Below are 20,771 nucleotides of genomic sequence, written 5' to 3'. Positions count from 1 at the left end.
CATTTTGTTTCTCCTGTGAAAAATGTCTTTTGAAAAGTCTGTTTGAAATACTTTTTCTGTTCAGACCAAACAGTATGAGATTTTTACTTCTAGGAAAAAGTAAAGAATTTATAGGGGCCACCATCTGGAACAGTTAAAATTTATCCCAGCAATCCAAAATAACATACCTGGATTTCATCCTTTGTCTCTTGAAGGATGTTTTTGTTCCAGTTGCTCAAAACTGGTTCATAGATATGTTTTGATAGAATTGGAATAGGCGCTACTTCACTTTTGGAGGTTGTTACTTTTCAACTGTCTTAAGTCTACTTTAAAATTATTTGTCTTGCAGTTTGCATATAACAGGTCCTGGAATTATTTGTATTTTACTCTCTCGAATTAAAGATAGTTCATTGTTAATACAGCAATTAGTAGTTAGGGGATCCAGAATGTTAGGAGAAGACTTTTAAAAATGTTGTCCCAAGGATTTCTGGTTGATAATCAGTACATGGTTATCTCAGCAAAATTAAACCCTGTTCAGAGTCTATATCTGTGGCATATAAACCTTCAAGAATGCTTTTCATCAAATGACGCACAATTAGATCTTCCATGGAACTGTTGAAGATCAGGGATGGCCTTTAGAGTCTTAATCTTGAAGAAAGAGATTGAGTTTTCTTGTTTTTTTGTTTCTGTTTTTTTTGTGTGTGTGTGTGACTGTTTGCTCTTTTGCATAAGTAAACAATATCATATATTGCTGAAAGTGAAAGCAGACTTTCATATAAAACAGTGGTGCTGCTGATTACTGTTAGTAGAACATGAATTTTGAGTGTTTCCAGGAATGATGGTGACTGTTCTAAACCCTTCAGTATCTCTCTTTGGGTATGTCATGTTCGGAAGTATGCATTTGTGAAATGATCAATCAGGGTTAGAAATGTACTTGTAAGAGATCAACATTCTTCTCTTAATGAAGCCAGATGACCCTCATGGGTATCTTGGTGCCAGGATCATATCTTGACTTCTTAAAATCCACCTCAAGTTGGTATACACATCCTAAATCTTAGAGCTACAAGAGAACTTGAGGTCATCTTGTCTAACTTCCTGCCTTCAAACAGTATTGTATTTCCCTTATTTTATGGATTAGGATCTGAAACCCAAAGAAGTTAAATAGATTGACCAGCAATACACCAGCAGTTCTGGAGAAGGAGAACCCAGGGATCTTGCTTCTTAGTGCAAAGACTATTCCTTACACCCTTAAAATCCTTTAAAATAGTGTTTGCCCTAGAAATTAAAAAATCTGAAGTATAGGAGGTTGTATAATTCTCTTTTCATTTTCTCTCACCTCCCGCTATTCCTTATTCTTTTTATTTTAAAACTATTCTAGGACTTGATATGGTACATCTCTAGTTTTCTCATTTTAAGTAAAGTCTTTAATATGTAGATCCCATCAGGCTTTTGTTTTCACGCTAGAAATCTGATTATAGTTATCTACTTGATATAAAAAATCAAAGGCAAGTAACTCTCATGGAGGCCTTCTTTCCTTTGTTAATTTTTAATATCTCTATTACCTTATTGCAGTCAAGATGTTACCTATATCTTACCAGAATCAGGAGGAAATGATTTAATGGAATAGAGGACCTGTCATCTCACCTGCCTCTCCCGCTTTTTCTCCTTCTAATTAACCTACTTCAGAAGGTCTAAATTATTCCTTCAAATATTTAACTACATTTACTATGTATTCAGAGAAAGTATAAACCAGTCAGACCGTTAGAAAGGGCAGTTCTTCTTTAGAGTGACTGCATTCTGGATGGTGATGCGGAATTTCCTGTATAAACGTGGTGAGCAGGAAGGAACTGAACAGAAGGTAAGACTGGTATTTAGGCAACCTTGGAGCTTTATAATAATTTTTGAATGTTTCAAAGACAACGTTTTGGAAAATTCTAAATTTTCAGAATACCAGATTCCATTACTTAATGGAAAACACAAACACCGAAGTACAAAACTCTCAGAGCCAAGTGTAAATTACTTGTGAATTATGTGTACCGTTTGTACTTTTAGGATGTTATTAAAATCATTTGTATTCTATAAGATTTTTCCTCTAAAAGAGATAGGTACTCATGAGTTAGATTATCCAAAGTGGTGTCTATTACTTCATTTTGATACTGTCCTATAAGAAGGATGTTTTAGCTTCTTAACAGTTTAGGTTACAAATTATATTTTTTTTTTCTTTAAGAAAAAGTTAGCTTTTTATCTTGCAGGCTTTTCACCCTGGTTTTGATAATGGTCTTCATTCCTTAAAATAAGTATCACTGAACACTAAAGGGAAGGAAATAATTATTGAGAGTTTTTAGAGACCGTTTTTCATTTTTAAAAATGATACCAGAGTATTGAGAATAGCTAGTTTTCTTAGATACTGTTTAGAAGATAGAGATGGAGAAGAATATTATTCCAAGCATACATTAATGTCACCATGTTTAGTTTCTTTAAATTCCTTTGTTTAAACTTCTGATATTTGATTTAAAAATACTTTGAAACTGCTGGATGACATATAAATAACGTTTCTTAATCATTACATGTTCTCAAAAATTCCCCAAATTAGCTAACTACATTAGAGTGATTTTTGATGAGAACATCTGAGGCCAGGCGCATTGGCTCATTCCTGTAATCCCAGCACTTTAGGAGGCCGAGATGGTGTATTGCTTGAGCTCAAGAGTTTGAGACCAGCCTGGGCAACGTGGTGAAACACCATCTCCACAAAATATTTAAAAAATTAGACATAATGGCTTGCACCTGTAGTCCCAGCTACTTGGGAGGCCGAGGCAGCCCAGCTACTTGAGCTCAGGAGGCGAAGGTTGCAGTGTGAGATTGCGCCCCTGCACTCCAGGAGCCTGGACAACAGAGGGAGACCCTGTCCTTCCCCTCACCAAAAAAAAAGAACATCTGTAGTGAGGAGGCCAATGTATTATAAAATTTGGTATTGTATCCTACATGATTTTTCTGTCATTGAAAAATAATATTTTGCAGTAGGATGTTCAATGACTACTTATTAAATGTGTAGAAGATAATGTACCTAAGAAAGAAAACTACCATTTTTGGCAGGGAGACGTGGAATTTAATAGAGATCATTTTCATGTTAATAGTATATACTTACGAATTATACCAAGAAGTAGCCTGTTTAGAGATACTTGGTTTAGATACTCAGAATTAATGTAGATAAGTTCCTTATAATGTGAGATATTTTTAGTCTTGGTTTTTTGTTTTGTTTTCAGTTTTTATTTATTTTGATTTGGGAATGGGGGCTGAGGACATCAAAGCCATGTAGTATAGAAAATTTCACATTACTGAAATAAACTGTATCCACAATAGTAAGCATTTCTTCTTTTCTTGCCTTAGTTTCATGCTCTACCTACAATATGGCTTTTACTATTTTTTCTTTTTTTTTTGGCCCAAGGAATAAATTGTCCTGACAGTCTTTAATTTTAGCTGTGGATTAATTAGATGTAAGGATTGTTGATTTGATTTAGTAACGTGAGACACAGTGTTTATGCCCTCATTATCTACAGTAAATGGATAGCTTTTCCTCCTTGTCTCTAAGAGCAGTATTTCTTAATGTGTGGCCCATAATTAGCATTAGACATTTTTGCTTGACCACTTGTTAAACATGATTTTTTTCTAGGTAGTGTTTGCCACATGAATGTCTTGTGGAAACAGACTCCTTAATAGCGTAGCTATAATTTTCTAAGTTACATCTTTACCTGCCCTGTTTTTTTAATTCTCCTAATCTTACTAATACCTTAGCATTAGTTTTGCTTCCATTGTCAGTGCTTCCAACTTCTTGTTTTATGTGCTTTAAAATAATTATATATAGCTGAGCAGGGTGGCTCACTCCTGTAATCCCAGCACTTTGGAAGGCTGAGGTGGGTGGATCACTTGAGGCCAAGAGTTCCAGACTAGCCTAGCCAACATGGGGAAACCCTATCTCTACAAAGTATACAAAAAAAATTAGCCAGGGATGGTTGTGCATTCCTGTAGTCCCAGCTACTTGGGAGGCTGAGGCAAGAGAATTGCTTGACCCCAGGAGGCAGAGGTTGCAGTGAGCCGAGATCACGCCATTGCGCTCCAGCCTGGGCGACAGAGTGAGACTGCCTCTCAAAAAAAAAAAAAAAAAAAAGATTATATATGGATATCTGGTGCCTATTTTGTTACTTATATATAATTACTTAAATGGTATGGAATTTTGAAACTCTTTAAATTTAGTCTTGATAGTTTTATAAGCTGGTGTGATAAGTGCATCCATAAGGTGATCTTATAAATATATTTGCATTTGTTGTGCTTGTGTTTTTAAGATCACCTTATAAAGGTGTACTTATCCACCAATTTATAAAACTATCAAGACAATACCCAGTTAATTAAAAGTTTGAAAATAACATATTTTTTGGGAGGTTGAGGCGGGTGGATCACCTGAGGTCAGGAGTTCGTGTCAAACCTGACCAACGATGGTGAAACCCTGTCTGTACTAAAAATACAAAAAATTAGCCGGGCATGGTGGCATGTGCCTGTAATCCCAGCTACTTGGGAGGCTGAGGCAGGAGAATCGCTTGAACCCAGGAGGCGGAGGTTGCAGTGAGCCAAGATCTCACCACTACACTCCAGCCTGGGCAATAAGAGCAAAACTTCATTTCAAAAAGAAAGAAAATAACATATTTTACTTGCAGTGTATAGTGTATGTATACACTATATGTGTATGTGTTATAGAGTATACATAGTAATATTTGTAGTATATAGTAAAGCATTTCTAATGTTTCTGCCAGAAAAGGTAAATTGCTTGCATTCTTCTGTCTTATTGTTGTCTGCTTAATTTCTCTCACTGCTTGCCAGCGTTGAATTATGATTACTAATGGATGATACTGTTGATGAGATTGTGATTTTCTGCTGTTGATTATTAAAGTCATCTTTCTGTTTCATACTGTAATCCTAAAAAGGCATGTGATTGTGTTTTTCACTCCATAGCTTCTTTTGCTTTCCTGTTAGTGCATTTTCCTTTATTCTGGTTCTTTAGTTTTAAAATTTACTGTACACCTGTCAGTAGTGCTAATTTTAATTAGATCATCTAATATAATGAAGTTATTTTATGGACGAAGAAACTATTTTAAATGCTTTGTCTCTTAAGGTAGTTGTTTCACTTAGTAAAGTATAAACTTTGGAATGTTAAGCTCAAATAAGTGGCTAATATCTAAGGAAGTTTCAGCTTTTGAGACAGTTGAAAATTTTTGAAAAGGTCAGTCTTTGAGTGAGGCAAAGGAATTTGAGCATCATCACTACCCATTTTGTATTCACTTGAACTTTTCCTAGATGTTCTTTGCTTTCTTCGTTAGGTGTGGAGGGCGCAGCTTTCCAGAGCCGACTTCCTCATGACCGGATGACTTCTCAAGAAGCAGCCTGTTTTCCAGATATTATCAGTGGACCACAACAGACCCAGAAGGTTTTTCTATTCATTAGAAACCGCACAGTAAGTTTCCATGTCAGCTTTTTCACCTGGATTATAAAAAGTACGTATGGCTTTGATAGAGAGTATGGGAAAAATAAAAAGGGAAGGAAGAATTCTATTTTTTTTTTTGAGACGGAGTCTCCCTGTGTCGCCCAGGCTGGAGTGCAGTGGCGTGATCTCGGCTCACTGCAAGCTCCGCCTCCTGGGTTCACGCCATTCTCCTGCCTCAGCCTCCCGAGTAGCTGGGACTACAGGTGCCCGCCACGTCGCCCGGCTAGTTTTTTTGTCTTTTTTAGTAGAGACGGGGTTTCACCATGTCAGCCAGGATGGTCTCGATCTCCTGACCTCGTGATCCACCCGTCTCGACCTCCCAAAAGTGCTGGGATTACAGGCTTGAGCCACCGCGCCCGGCTGGGAAGGAAGAATTCTAAAATTATCTATGATACTATTACCCAGAAATAACCTTTGTTAATAGCTATTTTTCATTTGGGTGTTTTAAAAATGTATATATAATTTTTGTTTTCATAAAATTGAGATCCTTCTTGGATACATTCTTGTGGATCCCTTTTATACTTCACAACCTCATAAATACACATTAAGAATATTTATTTAGGCCGGGCGTGGAGGCTCACACCTGTAATCCCAGCACTTAGGGAGGCCGAGGCATGCAGATCACCTGAGGTTAAGGGTTGGAGACCACCCTGACCAACATGGCGAAACCCCGTCTCTACTAAGTACAAAAATTATCTGGGCATGGTGGCGGGCACATGTAGTCCCAGCTACTCGGGAGGCTGAGGCAGGAGAATCACTTGAATCTAGGAGGCGGAGGTTGCAGTGAGTCGAGATCATGCCACTGCACTCCAGCCTGGGCGACAGAGTGAGACTCTGTCTCAAAACAAATAAACAAACCCTTTAAAAAGGCATTAAAAAACATTTAAAAAATAATAATAATAATCACTTTGTCCTTCCCTCTCAAGGTAAGAGAAATCTTTACCCTTTTCTGCTCATCTTGTTCAACCTCTTCCTCTGGTTGAATGATTTAACTTCAGTGTCTGCATAATATTTTGTCTGACAGTTGGGTTATAACTACTGGACATTTGTTGCCAATTTTGCTTTATTATAATTAACTCTGGACAGTCTTATGCATTCTTGACTCTACCTATTATTTCCTTATTATAGAATTCTAGAAGGAAAACTACCTTGTCAGAGAGTTATGAACACTTTTTAAAAGTTATGTACATATTGCCAGATTTTTTCCCAGAAAGGCTGAACCAGTCAGCTCCCCATTGCCCTGCCCATTTTTATTAAAACAGAGTTATGAACACTTTTTAAAAGTTATGTACATATTGCGAGATTTTTTCCCAGAAAGGCTGAACCAGTCAACCCCCCATTGCCCTGCCCATTTTTATTAAAACAGTCTTAATCTGTGCTCCTATAACTGGCCAAAACCATCTCTGTTCTTTTTCATTTCTTGGATTACTGAGACTGACTGCTTTTCACATTAGTCATTTGTATTTCTTCTGTAAATTTTTCTTTCATATCTTTTATTCATCAGGAATTCTTATTTAGCCATAGAGTAAGTAGATGAGGGAAAGGTGCTATTCAGAACATATTCATGTTACTCTAGGGTGATACAACACAGAAGAAATTTACCTTGTGATTCAGCTAATTTGAATATGAATATAGCTTAGAGATGTCATTGATATGTCTGCTTTTTAGCCACCACCAGTTTCTTTATTTTAGCTATTAGATTGTAAAACCACTGCTTAATTTCAGTTGTTAAATGTCATTTAGCTAGAGCAATTCATAGGTTATCCTGGGTTTTTGTAAAACAGAAAAGAACAGTGAAGATGGTGAGTTTTTAAAACAGTGAACAGAAAATTCTAAGGCTGATTTGTCTTATAATTGAATCAGTTTCTGTGTATAGCGTATCAATATTTGCTCTAAGTGGATTTTTTTTTAGACAAAATTGTCATTTTTTTGTTTGTTTTATCTGAAGAGAGTTTTCACTTTTTACTTAGATTTGAGTGATAGATTTACAGGGATCTCTGTCTTCTCTGATTCACCAAAAGTCCAGATTTGGGGAAGGGTTTCCAAACCATGTTAGATTTGTGGTCTCTGGCTGTGAAACAGAATGTAAATCAACCTCTACTGCAAGAATTTTGTCAGTTCTCTAGTCTTAAACTATAATACTTTAAAACTGAAACTTTAGGATTATTGAACTAGACTGTGACCGAAGCGTTATTTTGTAGGAGGAGGAGGAGGAAGAAGACTTGTGTTGGGCGTGAGGAACTTGGGCCCAGTGTGCACCTGAGGAAGTCCAGTTACCTTACAGTGGCCACAGAGTAGAGTATCTGTGTAGATTTGGTCATAATCCCTTAGTATTTGGTTTATTTACATATAGCCAAATTAATTTCTTCTTGGTTGAAAATTGTCTTATGGCGCAGTCTTTTTAATTTTTAGCTAAGACTTAAATATAGTAGTATTTAGTTTGTCTTGCATTTTGCAAATATATACTCACTTTGAAGAGAATTCATTTTAGAGCCCATTGATTGTACCATAATGTTTTTTATGTCTCATCTGTTTTTTCAGCAGTATTTGAAATAATTGACTGCTCCTTTCTTCTTAAACACAATACTTCCTTGGATTCGATAACTTAGTATCTGATTTTTCTCCTGCCTCCCTGGGTGTCTTCTCTGATTGCTTTGTAGGATGATCCTTAACAATTAGCCATTATGTGGACTATTTGGGAGTTCTTTCTCCTCTCGCCCTATTTTTTCCTCTGGGAATCCCTTTTCAATGCATTTGACTTCAGTTATTACCCATAAGCAGATGACTCCAGACCTCCTCTCTCTTCTGAGCTCCAGACTGTATATCCATCTATTTTATATCTCTTCTTGTTGCCTTGGAGCTGAACTCATTATCTTATTTCTTCTTTTCAGTAATTCCATTCAGTGTCTGGCATACCAGCTAGCTTAGTTGTACCAAAATGGAGATGTTGTCCTTGACACCTTTCTCCCCAGCCTCAGCATAACTAGTTGATCATTAGATTTTGTGGATTTTATCCACTTAGTATCTCTGGAGTCATATAACCCAGGTTTAAATGCCAGTTGCTCCCTGCTAGCTGTATGGACTTCGCAAGTTACTCGGTGGTTTTCTCTTTTAGGCTAAATAACCTCAGCTTCTTCAGTAATTTACTTATTTGATATGGTTTTGTGTTCATCAGTTTCTTTGTCACGAGTATAACCTCACTGTTTTAATTAAAGGAAAACCCATGTTTGGGGCCTTAAAGTTAAAAGGATGATTTTATTTATTTTTATTTTTTGAGACAGGCTCTCGCTCTGTTGCCCAGGCTGTAGTATAGTGGTATGATCACGGCTCACTGCAGCCTCGACGTCCCGGGCTCAAGTGATCCTTCTGCCTTAGCCACCTAAGTAGCTGGGACTACAGGCATGTGCTACCATACCCAGCCATGGGTATTTTGGTTGAGATGGGGCCTCACTATATTGCCCAAGCTGGTCTCAAACTCTTGGGCTCAAGTGATCCTTCCGCCTCGGCCTCCCAAACTGGTGGGATTATAGGTGTGAGCTACTGCAGCCAGCTAAAAGATGATTTTAAAGATGATTAAATGACAGATGTCTATTTGTATGTAATACAATTTATGTCATTTAAATGCAGCTGCAGTTGTGGTTGGATAATCCAAAGATTCAGCTGACATTTGAGGCTACTCTCCAACAATTAGAAGCACCTTATAACAGTAAGTAGTGTGTTCAATAGGACTAATTTTGTACTGGATTGTGAAAATTGCTGTATTCTTCTAGGAGCCTCATGGTTCCTTGATAATTTTTTCATTCATATTTCCATGTTATTTCACCTTGTGCTGTGCAAAAATAAGTCTTTTAGAAAACCTGTTTTCTGTGTTTTTATTCATCTTCTGGTCTTTAAATTGTGTTAACACATGAGTTCAAGAGATTGCTAAGTACTCTTCCTAGACCTGTTGTCCAGCTTTGATCCATGGAATACTTTGGCGCTTCATGGCTCAGTATCTGGTTTTTTTATTTTTATTTTTTTGAGACGGAGTCTGGCTCTGTGGCCCAGACCAGAGTGCAATGGTGCGATCTCGGCTCACTGCAAGCTCCGCCTCCTGGGTTCACGCCAGTCTCCTGCCTCAGCCTCCCGAGTAGCTGGGACTATAGGCACCCACCACCACGCCCGGCTAATTTTTTGTATTTTTTAGTAGAGGCGGGGTTTCACCATATTAGCCAGGATGGTCTCGATCTCTTGTCCTCATGATCCGCCCACCTCGGCCTCCCAAAGTGCTGGGATTACAGGCGTGAGGCACCGCATCTGGCCTATCTGGTTTTCTTATTTCCCGCTTGCCACCAACAATGTCATGTGATGTTTTTGCCAAAGTAAATGAGTGTTACAACTAGTTTGTGAAGGTTTGGTTTTATTCTCATTCTATTTGTGGTGGAATGAAATTCTTAAAAATTCTAAATTAGACACAGTGATGTGCCCCTATAATCTCAGCTACTCAGGAGACTGAGGTGGGAGGATTCCTTGAGCCCAGGAGTTTGAGTTCAGCCTGGGCAACATAGTGAGAGCCCTCTCTCTCAAAAAAATTAAAAATTAAATCAATACAATTCCAAAGTATGTGTTATACATTTTGGCCTGCTTCACAGACTAATAGTTCTAAGAATCACATTGATTGATTGATTGATTAGATTGATTGATTGATTGATTGATTGACAGGGTCTCCCTCTGTTGACCAGGCTGGAGTGCAGTGGCACATTCACAGCTCACCGCAGCCTTGATCTGCCAAGCACCATCATGCATGGCTAATTTTTTGTTTTTTATAGAGACGGAGTCTCTACAGTGGTTTCTGAGATCTGATCTAGCCTGGGCTAGAGTGTATTGGTACAATCATAGCTCCCTGTAGCCAGGAACTCCTGGGCTCGGGTGATCCTCCTTCCTCAGCCCCCCGAGTAAGTAGGACTATGGGCATGCACCATCATGCATGGCTTATTTTTTATAGGGATGGGGTCTTGCTGTGTTGCCCAGGCTGGTCTTGAACTCCTGGCCTCAATTGATCCTATCACTTCAGTCTCCCAAAGCCACTAGGATTATATGCATGAGCCACTGCACCCAGCCTTAGAATTACTTTTTTAAAGGAGTCACATGACCTGAAGCTTAATGGAAAAGATGTTTGTAAGGACTTCGTGATGGAGAAATAGAAGAGTTAGAAGAATATTGTTTAAACTGCTGAAAATAAAACCGTGTTTTTAATCTGCTTATTCTGTAGGTGATACTGTGCTTGTCCACCGAGTTCACAGTTATTTAGAGCGTCATGGTCTTATCAACTTCGGCATCTATAAGAGGATAAAACCCCTACCAAGTAAGGACCTCCTACCTGGCTGATAAATTTTACATTTTTTTTTTTTTTTTTTTTGAGACGGAGTCTCGCTCTGTCGCCCAGGCTGGAGTGCAGTGGCCGGATCTCGGCTCACTGCAAGCTCCGCCTCCCGGGTTTACGCCATTCTCCTGCCTCAGCCTCCCGAGTAGCTGGGACTACAGGCGCCCGCCACCTCGCCCGGCTAGTTTTTTGTATTTTTTTAGTAGAGACGGGGTTTCACTGTGTTAGCCAGGATGGTCTCGATCTCCTGACCTCGTGATCCGCCCGTCTCGGCCTCCCAAAGTGCTGGGATTACAGGCTTGAGCCACCGCGCCCGGCCAAATTTTACATTTTTAAGTTACGGTTTCAGGACTGTATATTATGTCTATGATGTTAGGATTTTATTTTGATTCATAAGACTATATTTAAAAATATTTCCAAGTTTATCTTCTTATAAGTCAAGTTTAATAAATAATAAAAAATAAAGTCTCTGAATAAATGTGCATTTCCCTTAATTTCTAGTTTGATAGCTACTTAGTAAAAGATACTGGATTTCCAATTTTAAAAAAAGAATAAAACAGTAAATTTGTTAAAAATGAGAGGAGTTCATTTTGAGGTTTTTCTCTCATTGACCCATTCTTTATGTTGTCAATAGTTGCTTTTTTTAATTCTTTAATCATTTTTTCAAAAAGAAATACTAACTTAAGACTACAAGGGTAGAGGTTAAGGGAAATAGCTTATATGCAGAATGTGTCCTAATATAATAGTGAAGCAGATTATTAACAAATTAACTAAGAATCACAGATACTGAAACACATGCCTGAGGTAATGAGAAAATAAATCTTAAGATAGTGGATTTGATTTATAAATGTTCAACACTGAATTTGAATTCATAAGTTTCAGCTGTTTGTTCATTTGTTTTCAGGTAGTTTCCATATTTTGAAAATAACTCTCTGAATTTTTTACTTTGTAAGATATTAGAATATGTTAAGAACCTAGAGGTTTTCATGAAATAAGACTGTAAGTACAAACTTTTATACCTACAACAAAATATTCTTTTTTTCATTTTTTGCTTTTAGCTAAAAAGACAGGAAAGGTAATTATTATAGGCTCTGGGGTATCAGGCTTGGCAGCAGCTCGACAGTTACAAAGTTTTGGAATGGATGTCACACTTTTGGAAGCCAGGGTAAGAATTTCCTTTTGAGTTTAGAGGCTTGACCTATTGGAAACATGGTAAGCAAATTATCTGTTGCAAATTAAGGAATTACACAACTTGAACTAAGTCAAATTGATTTGTATAGTAGAGTATTTTGGATAATGTTATTTATATTTTAAAGACATTTTTTCATATGAGTGCTTTGAAAAGTACTCTGTACTTTTCAAAAAAAAGTACTCTGTGAGGAGGGTTTTAGAGTATTTCTTTTCCTGACTGATATTTTCAGATCCTTGTTTCTTGTAGTTAGCTCTTAAATTTGGGGCCTTCATGGACATATCCTTTGTTAGGAGACAGTTATTTTTGGTGATGGAACAGAGTGAATTCCCTATTTTTGATAAAGAAAAAAAGCTGCCTCTCAGGCAGGAACCATCTTTTAGAAGCCAAGATACTGGGTTTTTTCCTGTTAGTCCTAGAGAGAGAAATGGAAACAGGAGGAGCAATAAGGGATAATGACACACAGTAGGAAAGAGAGCATCATATTAGGATGCTACTGTTCAAGCTATTTTCATGAATAATTTTTGAAATCTAATTATCTTGTAATGGCTTTAAACTGCTAATTTTTAAAAAGAGTATGGGGAAATTGAAATTAAATATTTTCCTGATATACTGTTATTAAAAATTTTATGTATTCAGGAAACATTTTTGTGCACTTTGTACATTTTGTATTGAAAAATACAATAAGGAATAATAGGACCATTATGATTCCTACCCATGAGGAGTTTATAATCTAGTGCATAGGTTTTTGTTTTGTTTTGCATTTTTGTTTGTTTGGAGTTCCAGAGTACTCTTACATTATTTATATAATCATTAAATTTTCGCTAGAACTCAGCCATACTTGAAAATCCCTGGTCAGCAGTGATAAACCTGGGCCTATTTAGGGATGAAAGGTAATGTGGACAGGCTATGTTCAGTATGGACTCCCTGCCCCTGGGCATAGGGCTGCACTGGAGAACCATTTGTCAGAAAAATTATCCTTCAGATTTTTCCCAGCTAACTTTGGGGATCAGGGTGTAAGAGTCAGATTATAGTGGTAGAAAGTTGGTATTTAAATAGTGTTGGGATTTCTGAACAAATATTTTCTATGTGGGTAGCCTCGTTCATCTTGTACATTAAAAGGTATTATAGACAGCCGGGTAGAGAGGTACCTGTGACTAAATATATCTTCCAACTGTCAAGTTGTTTTATATCACATCATTTAATTCTGTGTCATTTAGTTATATGACATTTAATTATATGTCATTTGTTGCCTGCTTCTCCTTCAAATAGTCTTCAAGTTAAACTTCATTTGTTCTTTGTGCCCATAGCACTGTTGATTGCATTCCATGTAAACTCTACATCTTTAGTTTTAAATTATAGAAGACAGAGCCACGGTATATTACTATGCCAGGTTTGTGGTTAAAACACAATTGATGATTTTGGCTATTTAATTTCTGAAACAGGATCGTGTGGGTGGACGAGTTGCCACATTTCGCAAAGGAAACTATGTAGCTGATCTTGGAGCCATGGTGGTAACAGGTCTTGGTAAGTAGCTATTGGTTTGTCCTATAGTACATGGTCTGAGACTCATAAAATAAAAAAAAATTTAAAGCCAGAGATGCAATTTTAAAGTGTATTGGTTTAGAATAGTTATCTTCTGTTAGTGAGAGGTATAGCGGTATGTGGAAAATGTAAATTGTACGTATCTTTTGACCTAGAGTACCTTTTTCTAGTTCTAGGAAATTATCCTATGAAGATAAGTAATGTGTTTGAAGCTTTGTGTGTGTGTGTGTGTGTGTGTGTGTGTGTGTGAGACAAAGTCTCGCTCTGTCACCCAGTCTGGAGTGCAGTGGCGTGATCTCCACTCACTGCAGTCCCCTCCTGGGTTCAAGCAGTTCCCCTGCCTCAGCCTCCCGAGTAGCTAAGACTACAGGCACATACCACCATGTCCACCATGCCCAGCTAATGTTTTGTATTTTAGTAGAGGCGAGGTTTCACCATGTTGGCCAGGATGGTCTTGATCTCCTGATCTCATTATTAACGTGGCATTGTTTTTGTTTGTTTTGAGACGTGGTCTCGCTCTTTTGCCCAGGCTAGATTGCAGTGGCATGATCTCAGCTCACTGCAACCTTTGCCTTCCATGCTCAAGGGATCCTCTCACCTCAGCCTCCCTAATAGCTTGGAGTACAGAAATATGCCACCATGCTTGGTTAATTTTTAATTCTTTGTAGAGATGAGGTCTCACTATATTGCCAGGCTGATCTGAATTCGTGGGCTCAAGCGATCCTCCCAAAGTGCTGGGATTACAGCCCTGGTCTCGAACTCCTGACCTCAGGTGATCCACCCACCCCACGGCCTCCCAAAGTGCTAGGATTACCACCATAATCCTATATGGGCATTAGCCAGCTTGCCCATCCCTGGCATTGTTTTTCATAGCAGAATATTAGAAACCACAGATTAGAATATTATACCATGAGCAATATACAGCCACTGAAAATCATGTAGCTCCGTATTAGCGTAAAACAATGTCCACAATATATTGCTAAGTTGAAAAGAGATTATAAAACAGTACTTACTATGATCCTTTTGTGTGTGTCTGTAATTTTATACACTTAAAATCTAGAAGAATCTATAATAAAATGTTAATTAGTGGGATTATGGGTAATTTTTTTGCACTCTTCATGTTTATCGTACATATTTTTACTTGGGGTGCTTTTTTGAGAAATAATTTACATACTGTAAGCTTTTGAGCATTTTTTGAGTAAAAATATTTTTTACTGTGAGGTTTTTGTTCTCTCTTCATAGGTCTATTGAGTTTAATTGCTTGAGTTTTTTCTAGGAGGGAATCCTATGGCTGTGGTCAGCAAACAAGTAAATATGGAACTGGCCAAGATCAAGCAAAAATGCCCACTTTATGAAGCCAACGGACAAGCTGTAAGTCAAGGACAAACAGAACTTTCAACATTTCTTTGGTTCAGTTGAAAACAATTTTAGGAGAATGGTATGGATGAGCGTATACATATATACACATACAGAGGTGTATATATATAAACTGAGGGTAGAGATGATGTGACGTTATTCTGGTTGTTTCTTAACTCTGAGCTATGTAAGAAGGGATTATTGTATGTATACACATTTACCTGTCTGTTTAACATTTATCTTTAGATATTTAATGAAGGCTAGCTAGACAGTTAATCTTTTTATTTGGCTGTGGCCCCTTACTCCAAGGGACTTGTGGAATTGAAACCTGATTCTTCGTTTTTTTTGTATTGTGCCTTCCATCATGTGCTTTAGCTCCATGTGTTCTTTATGACTTCAGTTTTGTGTTTATAGGCTAATATTTTTGATGGGCTAATAGCCAAATGGTGGTACTTACCCATATGCTTAGATAGGCTAAAGTATATTTGTTGACCAGAGGCATAGGAGCTTCCTATACTTAGTATGACTGTAGCATGGAACTGATGAATTGTATGGGGAATTGCACAGTTTAACGACTTTAAGATAGGCTTAAATTATGTCAGTCAGTCCTAATTTTTAAAAGTGAGTGAAATTCAAGTTTGTATTTAGCAGAAATTTTAGTGATTCCCTTTATCAAGATGAGAGCCCACACTTCTCAGGATATAAGCACATACTATCTTTGTATTTGGGGAAAAGGGCGATTTCCTGTGTATACAATGGGTTTAGCTACTGTTACTAAAAGTGGTAGGATCCCAGCTCTTGAATTTTGTGTGATATGTCTCAAGGAACATCCTCACTTATTCCTATCTACCTTAAGGCTTTATGGGGTTCCTATCAAGAGAAGGGCAGACTCTCAGGGAATGCTTTGGTTTCCATCCCCACCATCATGGTCCAAATTTCCCACCAGTACTTGGGTGGGGTGGGTAACAGGAGGCTTCTTGCAGAATAAACTGAGCAGAATGAGAGAGAAAGGATGAAGTAGAGATTAACTCAACAATTGAGTAAACTTCTCTTATTCTACCAAGATCTGTAAAGGATATAGAGATGAATAAGATAGTCCCTGCTATAGTGGTACTTGTACAGAAATAATTCTTTTTTCCCAACTTTTTATTATGAAAATTTAAAAACATGGACAGAAGTAGAAAGAGTACTGTAGAGAACCTGTTTTCCCAATCTTGTTTTATCTGTCCCATTCCTGCACTTTTGAGTCCAGGGGAAGTCTGGAGTATTTTAAAGCAAATCACAAACATAACATCCGTAAATATATTAATACCAGTAACATAAAGTGAAAGCCAAGGATTAGATAGAAGAGCAAATTGCTGTGGAAGAACCAAGGTGGCAAGAGAATGTATGGAGGTGTGAGGGAAGGGGCACTAAGAGATCTGGAGGGAAGAAGAACATTTGTGAATGGCAAATCAGGATTTCAACATGGGTTTATGGAAGGGAAAAGCTTTGCAGGCAGAGGAGGCTTAAGTCTAAGCTGATAAGTCTGTAAAGGAGGATGGGATTATACCAGTGAGGGTAGGAAGATAGAAAATTTAGGGTGGGGCCATGTTGTAGCAGATGTTACTTGCTAGGCTTGATTGTAGATTGGAACTTGAGAGGTTTGAGAACAGGGGAAATGACATGATTAAGTCGGCGTTGAAAGTATAATATTAATAGTAGGTAATAAGTACAGAATTGAGGTGAGGAGAAGCAAGGCTCCAGAGTAGCTATTACAGTCATCAAGAAGTGATAAGAGTCCACAGTAAAGATTAATCACTGATCATTGAGACACCATCTTTTTCTTTAGACTTTTCTGAATGTAGAGCAGGTTCATTAATTCTTTCTAACAGTAAAGAGAGAAGTTTTTTCTAGTAGAGATATCCAGAGAAATGGACTGCTTTCTTGGTATTAGATGAGCTTTAGCGCGTTTTTAAAAACACTTGTTTCTGTACCACTGCTGTCCTCAGGTGGGGCCTGCACTGGCTGCCAGTCTGTGAACTAACTGTTGATTACCAGTGTGGGATGAAATAAAGAAATTACACTGCTAACCACACTGTTAATTCAGTTGGTGATTTTTTTTTTTCCTGGTAGCAAAACTCTCAGTGAAGAAAGTGGTACATTGATTTATCCACATCTTACTAGGACCAGCCCTTTGAGTAGCACTGTAAACAGTTGTTAACCTTGTGTGTGATTTTCAGCATTTTGAATGCAAGGATATTTTCCCCAATGAAATTAGTAGTTGTCATTCAACTCTGATATGTATAGGATTTTTCTAAGTTGATACATTTATATTTGGTGCAGTAGCCAAGTGATAAGGAATATTTTAAACCATTCTCAAATTTGGGAATGGATTCTTTGCAGCTTTGAGTTATGCTTGCCTTAGTTAATCAAACATAAGGCATGCTAGTGTTTCTGTACTGCTGTCTCCAGTTGTCTGTCTCAGAGTAAGAATGGAAAACTGTTGACTAGTAAACTAGCTTTTTTTATTTTTATTTTTTATTTTTTTTTGAGACAGAGTCTTGCTCTATCACCCAAGCTGGAGTGCAGTGGCACAGTCTTGGCTCACCACAACCTCCATCTTCCGGGCTCAAGTAATTCTCCTGCCTCAGCATCCTGAGTAGCTGGGATTACAGACGTGCCCCACCACGCCTGGCTAATTTTTTTGTATTTTTAGTAGAGATGGGGTTTCTCCATGTTGGCCATACTGGTCTTGAACTCCTGACCTCAGGTGATCCACCCACCTTAGCCTCCCAAAGTGCTAGGATTACCAGCGTGAGCCACTGTGCCTGGCCTAAACTAGCTTTTGAACAAGCTTATAGGACAAGTACAAAGAGCCCCACTAATTTATGCTTATAATTACAAATACGTTTCATGGCTTTAGCAATCTAAAGAGAGGTCAGTAGCTTTATTCTGTTATTGCGGGAGAAGGAACTAAAGCTTATAGGTCAGTAGCTTTATTCTCTTATTGCAGGAGAAGAAACTAAAGCTCATAGGTCAGTAGCTTTATTCTCTTATTGCAGGAGAAGAAACTAAAGCTCACACGTGTGTTTGCCTAAAGTTATCATAATCAGTAAGTTGAAGAACCAGAATCCATTGCCTGGTGTTCTGGTTCAGATTCCCATACTTGTTTGATTACAGCCTACTGACATTTCAGGGAAGATGGGGTGAGGTGAGTGTATGCACCTCTTTCTAACTGCCTGTGTGACGACATCAGCTGAGTCTCCTTCTCTGAGAGCTTTGTTTCAGTAGTTACTCCAGGAGCCAGCAAGGCCTACCTAAAGTAAAAATTCATTCAGTCATTGATTTTTCTTTAGTAAACTGTTGGATGAAATGGGGTTGGTTCTGTTTCTGCATGCTTTGTGGACAGCTTCAGTCAAAAAAAGAGTGACTTGTTGATTCTGTTATTAGTATATAGTAATTAATGATGCCATCCTGTAGAAGGCCAGAAAGTTACTCAGAGTTGTATCACTAGTAATAATGTCTTAAGGACATATCTCCATACCCAGACATTTTGCTGCTGTAGGAAAAGAAATCATATAGCAAGTGATTTTTATTTTATGTCATTGTTTTAATCACAATCACAAGAATCCCTAAAAAAGTTGACCTCTCTGTTCTCTCTCCTATGTTTGTAGCTAGTATATTGAGTTTCTGTGTTTGTTTTTGACAAGGGACATTTATTTTATAGCTTTGGATGACTAGAACAAGGACTTCCCTAGTAAATATATTAATATGATGGATATAATATAGAGATATAAAATAATGTAGGGATACTAAGCATATCCCTCTAAATAGAAGGGATCTCCACTACCTTAAGCCTGTAAAACAATCAGAGCTAGTATAGCAGCTGCCTTCAGTTGATTGGTGATGGAGTTATACTCTGACCTATGCTGTCATCAGTAACAGCTTTAACTAGATATGGAGAAGGTTGGGAAATAGGGTAATTCATATTTCAGGGAACATTTTGCTGGTCTCTGCTGAGGGGACTGAAAACATGATTGGTCGGGGAGACAGTGGAAATGGCTCTGAATGTTTTCTGCATCTCCTGTACACCAGCTAGTAACTCATGGGCTTTACTTTTTTTTTTAGGGTATCTTAATCAAATTCCCACAGTACTGTAGCATTCTGTATCACAAGGTGTCTGGTCATTGTGTGTGTGTGTGTGTGTGTGTGTGTGTGTGTGTGTGTGTGTGTTGTTACCAGGTGAGATCTAGAGGGTCCAGTAACTACTCTGAAAAACTGAGCGTTGATTTTCTTCTTGGGAATGGCTCAGCTGTTAAGAGAATGACAGACAACATGTGAAAAGTAATGGGTGTCAGGTCTTTTACAAAGACCATTAACTATAGGTGTATTAGGTATCTATCATAACTTAGCCAGTTTTCATTTCTGTTCTTATACAGTGGTGCTTAGGTTAGTACACTTTTGACACAGACCTGTTGGCCTTTTTGGTTTTCTTCCTTTGAAGAAACATTTTCAATATCTTTATGACAGTCTTTCTCTGCCCTTTAAAATCATTACTGCCAATCCATGCTTGTTTATAAATGTGAAAATCTCATGCCTTCCTTTAATAAAGGTCCTGAAGTTGCAAATAGTTTTTGCCCTCTTAATTATAGTTATAATACTGACTTTGCTTTTCCAAACTGTTTTTATTCATTTAACAAGAATTTACTGGACTAAAAACTGCTAGAGAGAACTACTTAGACATCTTGTGTGTGCCTTTTCCATACAGTCTAATCACTGCTTTAAGGAAGTCAAAAAGATTCCTTATGGGGTGGGAGTTGGGGGAGACAACAGTCTCTATAGAATCACATTGATTATTTTGTTTTGGAGACAGGAAGATCTTGCAGTGTCACCCAGGCTGGAGTGCAGTGGCACAAACATGGCTCACTGTGGCCTTGCCCTCCTGGGCCAAAGTGATCTCCCACCTCAGCCTCCTGAGTAGCTGGGACCACAGGCACACACCCTTACACCTGGCTACTTTAAAATAATTTTTTGTAGAAATGGAGTCTCACTATATCGCCCAGGCTGGTCTCAAACTCCTGGACTCAAGTGATCCTCCTGCTTCAGCCTCCCAAGGTGCTGGGATTTATAGATAAGAGCCACTACACCCAGCCTAGAATCACGTTGAATTTTATTTGCATTAAGGATATATTCCTTCTGTAGGAATAATAGCTGTATCTCATTTCCCTTGGCTGTTGAGGAGAATCTGAATTAGAGACTCTTCAGAAGTAAATTTCTTCTTCCAGGTTTTACCAAATGAACTAATGTTAATCTTCTGCTTCACCATCATTCTAGAAGTGCTCGATGGCATGGAATGGGGAGGTGGAGATTGGCTGTGGCCTCCACTAGTCAGATTTGGCAATTACTGCTTTTTTCTGATTCTTTCTGGGGATTTCTCTGGCTAAATCTCAGACCTTTCATTACCTAGTGTACGTTGCTGCATTTAACTCCATTCTGCTCTGCTGCTGGAGAGTTTATGAAGACTGGAAGTAAGATAGGTGTAAAATGTTTTTGAAGACCTAAAGAGCTTGTTAGAATGAAACCAGAGGTAGAACTAAAGAGAGCTGTCCTTCTTCCTTTGAGATTACTTCTTGCAGGATCAGGGACCTTGTCCAGAAAGGTGTTTGGCTTTCCCACATTCTGCATGGGATAGACACACAGGCTTCCCTTCCCCTGGACACATTTAGAGATAGTCCATATAATCTACAGGACCAAGACAATCAGGATTGAACCTATTTGGAACAATGAGATTCTTCAAATTCTCTTAGTCTTGAAGGAACTATTTA

At 38.0% G+C, this 20,771-nt stretch overlaps 1 protein-coding gene across 2 annotated transcripts in view; it reads left to right on the top strand.

The window, feature by feature from the left end:
* KDM1A (lysine demethylase 1A) overlaps window positions 1–20,771 on the top strand; it is a 67,559-nt gene that overhangs the window by 26,835 nt on the left and 19,953 nt on the right. For both annotated transcript variants that reach the window (XM_033227897.1, XM_033227896.1), the window contains 6 exons: window positions 5,349–5,482; window positions 9,140–9,218; window positions 10,764–10,856; window positions 11,933–12,039; window positions 13,509–13,590; window positions 14,885–14,979. In XM_033227897.1, coding sequence (XP_033083788.1) covers window positions 5,349–5,482; window positions 9,140–9,218; window positions 10,764–10,856; window positions 11,933–12,039; window positions 13,509–13,590; window positions 14,885–14,979 — 590 coding nt within the window. The remainder of the gene's footprint in view (window positions 1–5,348; window positions 5,483–9,139; window positions 9,219–10,763; window positions 10,857–11,932; window positions 12,040–13,508; window positions 13,591–14,884; window positions 14,980–20,771) is intronic.

The sequence above is a fragment of the Trachypithecus francoisi genome, unplaced genomic scaffold (assembly GCF_009764315.1).
Source record: "Trachypithecus francoisi isolate TF-2019V2 unplaced genomic scaffold, Tfra_2.0 Lachesis_group12, whole genome shotgun sequence".
Classification (NCBI taxonomy): Eukaryota; Metazoa; Chordata; class Mammalia; order Primates; family Cercopithecidae; genus Trachypithecus; species Trachypithecus francoisi.
The sequence above is the reverse complement of the archived record's forward strand: the minus strand, read 5'-3'. Positions and strand labels throughout refer to the sequence as shown.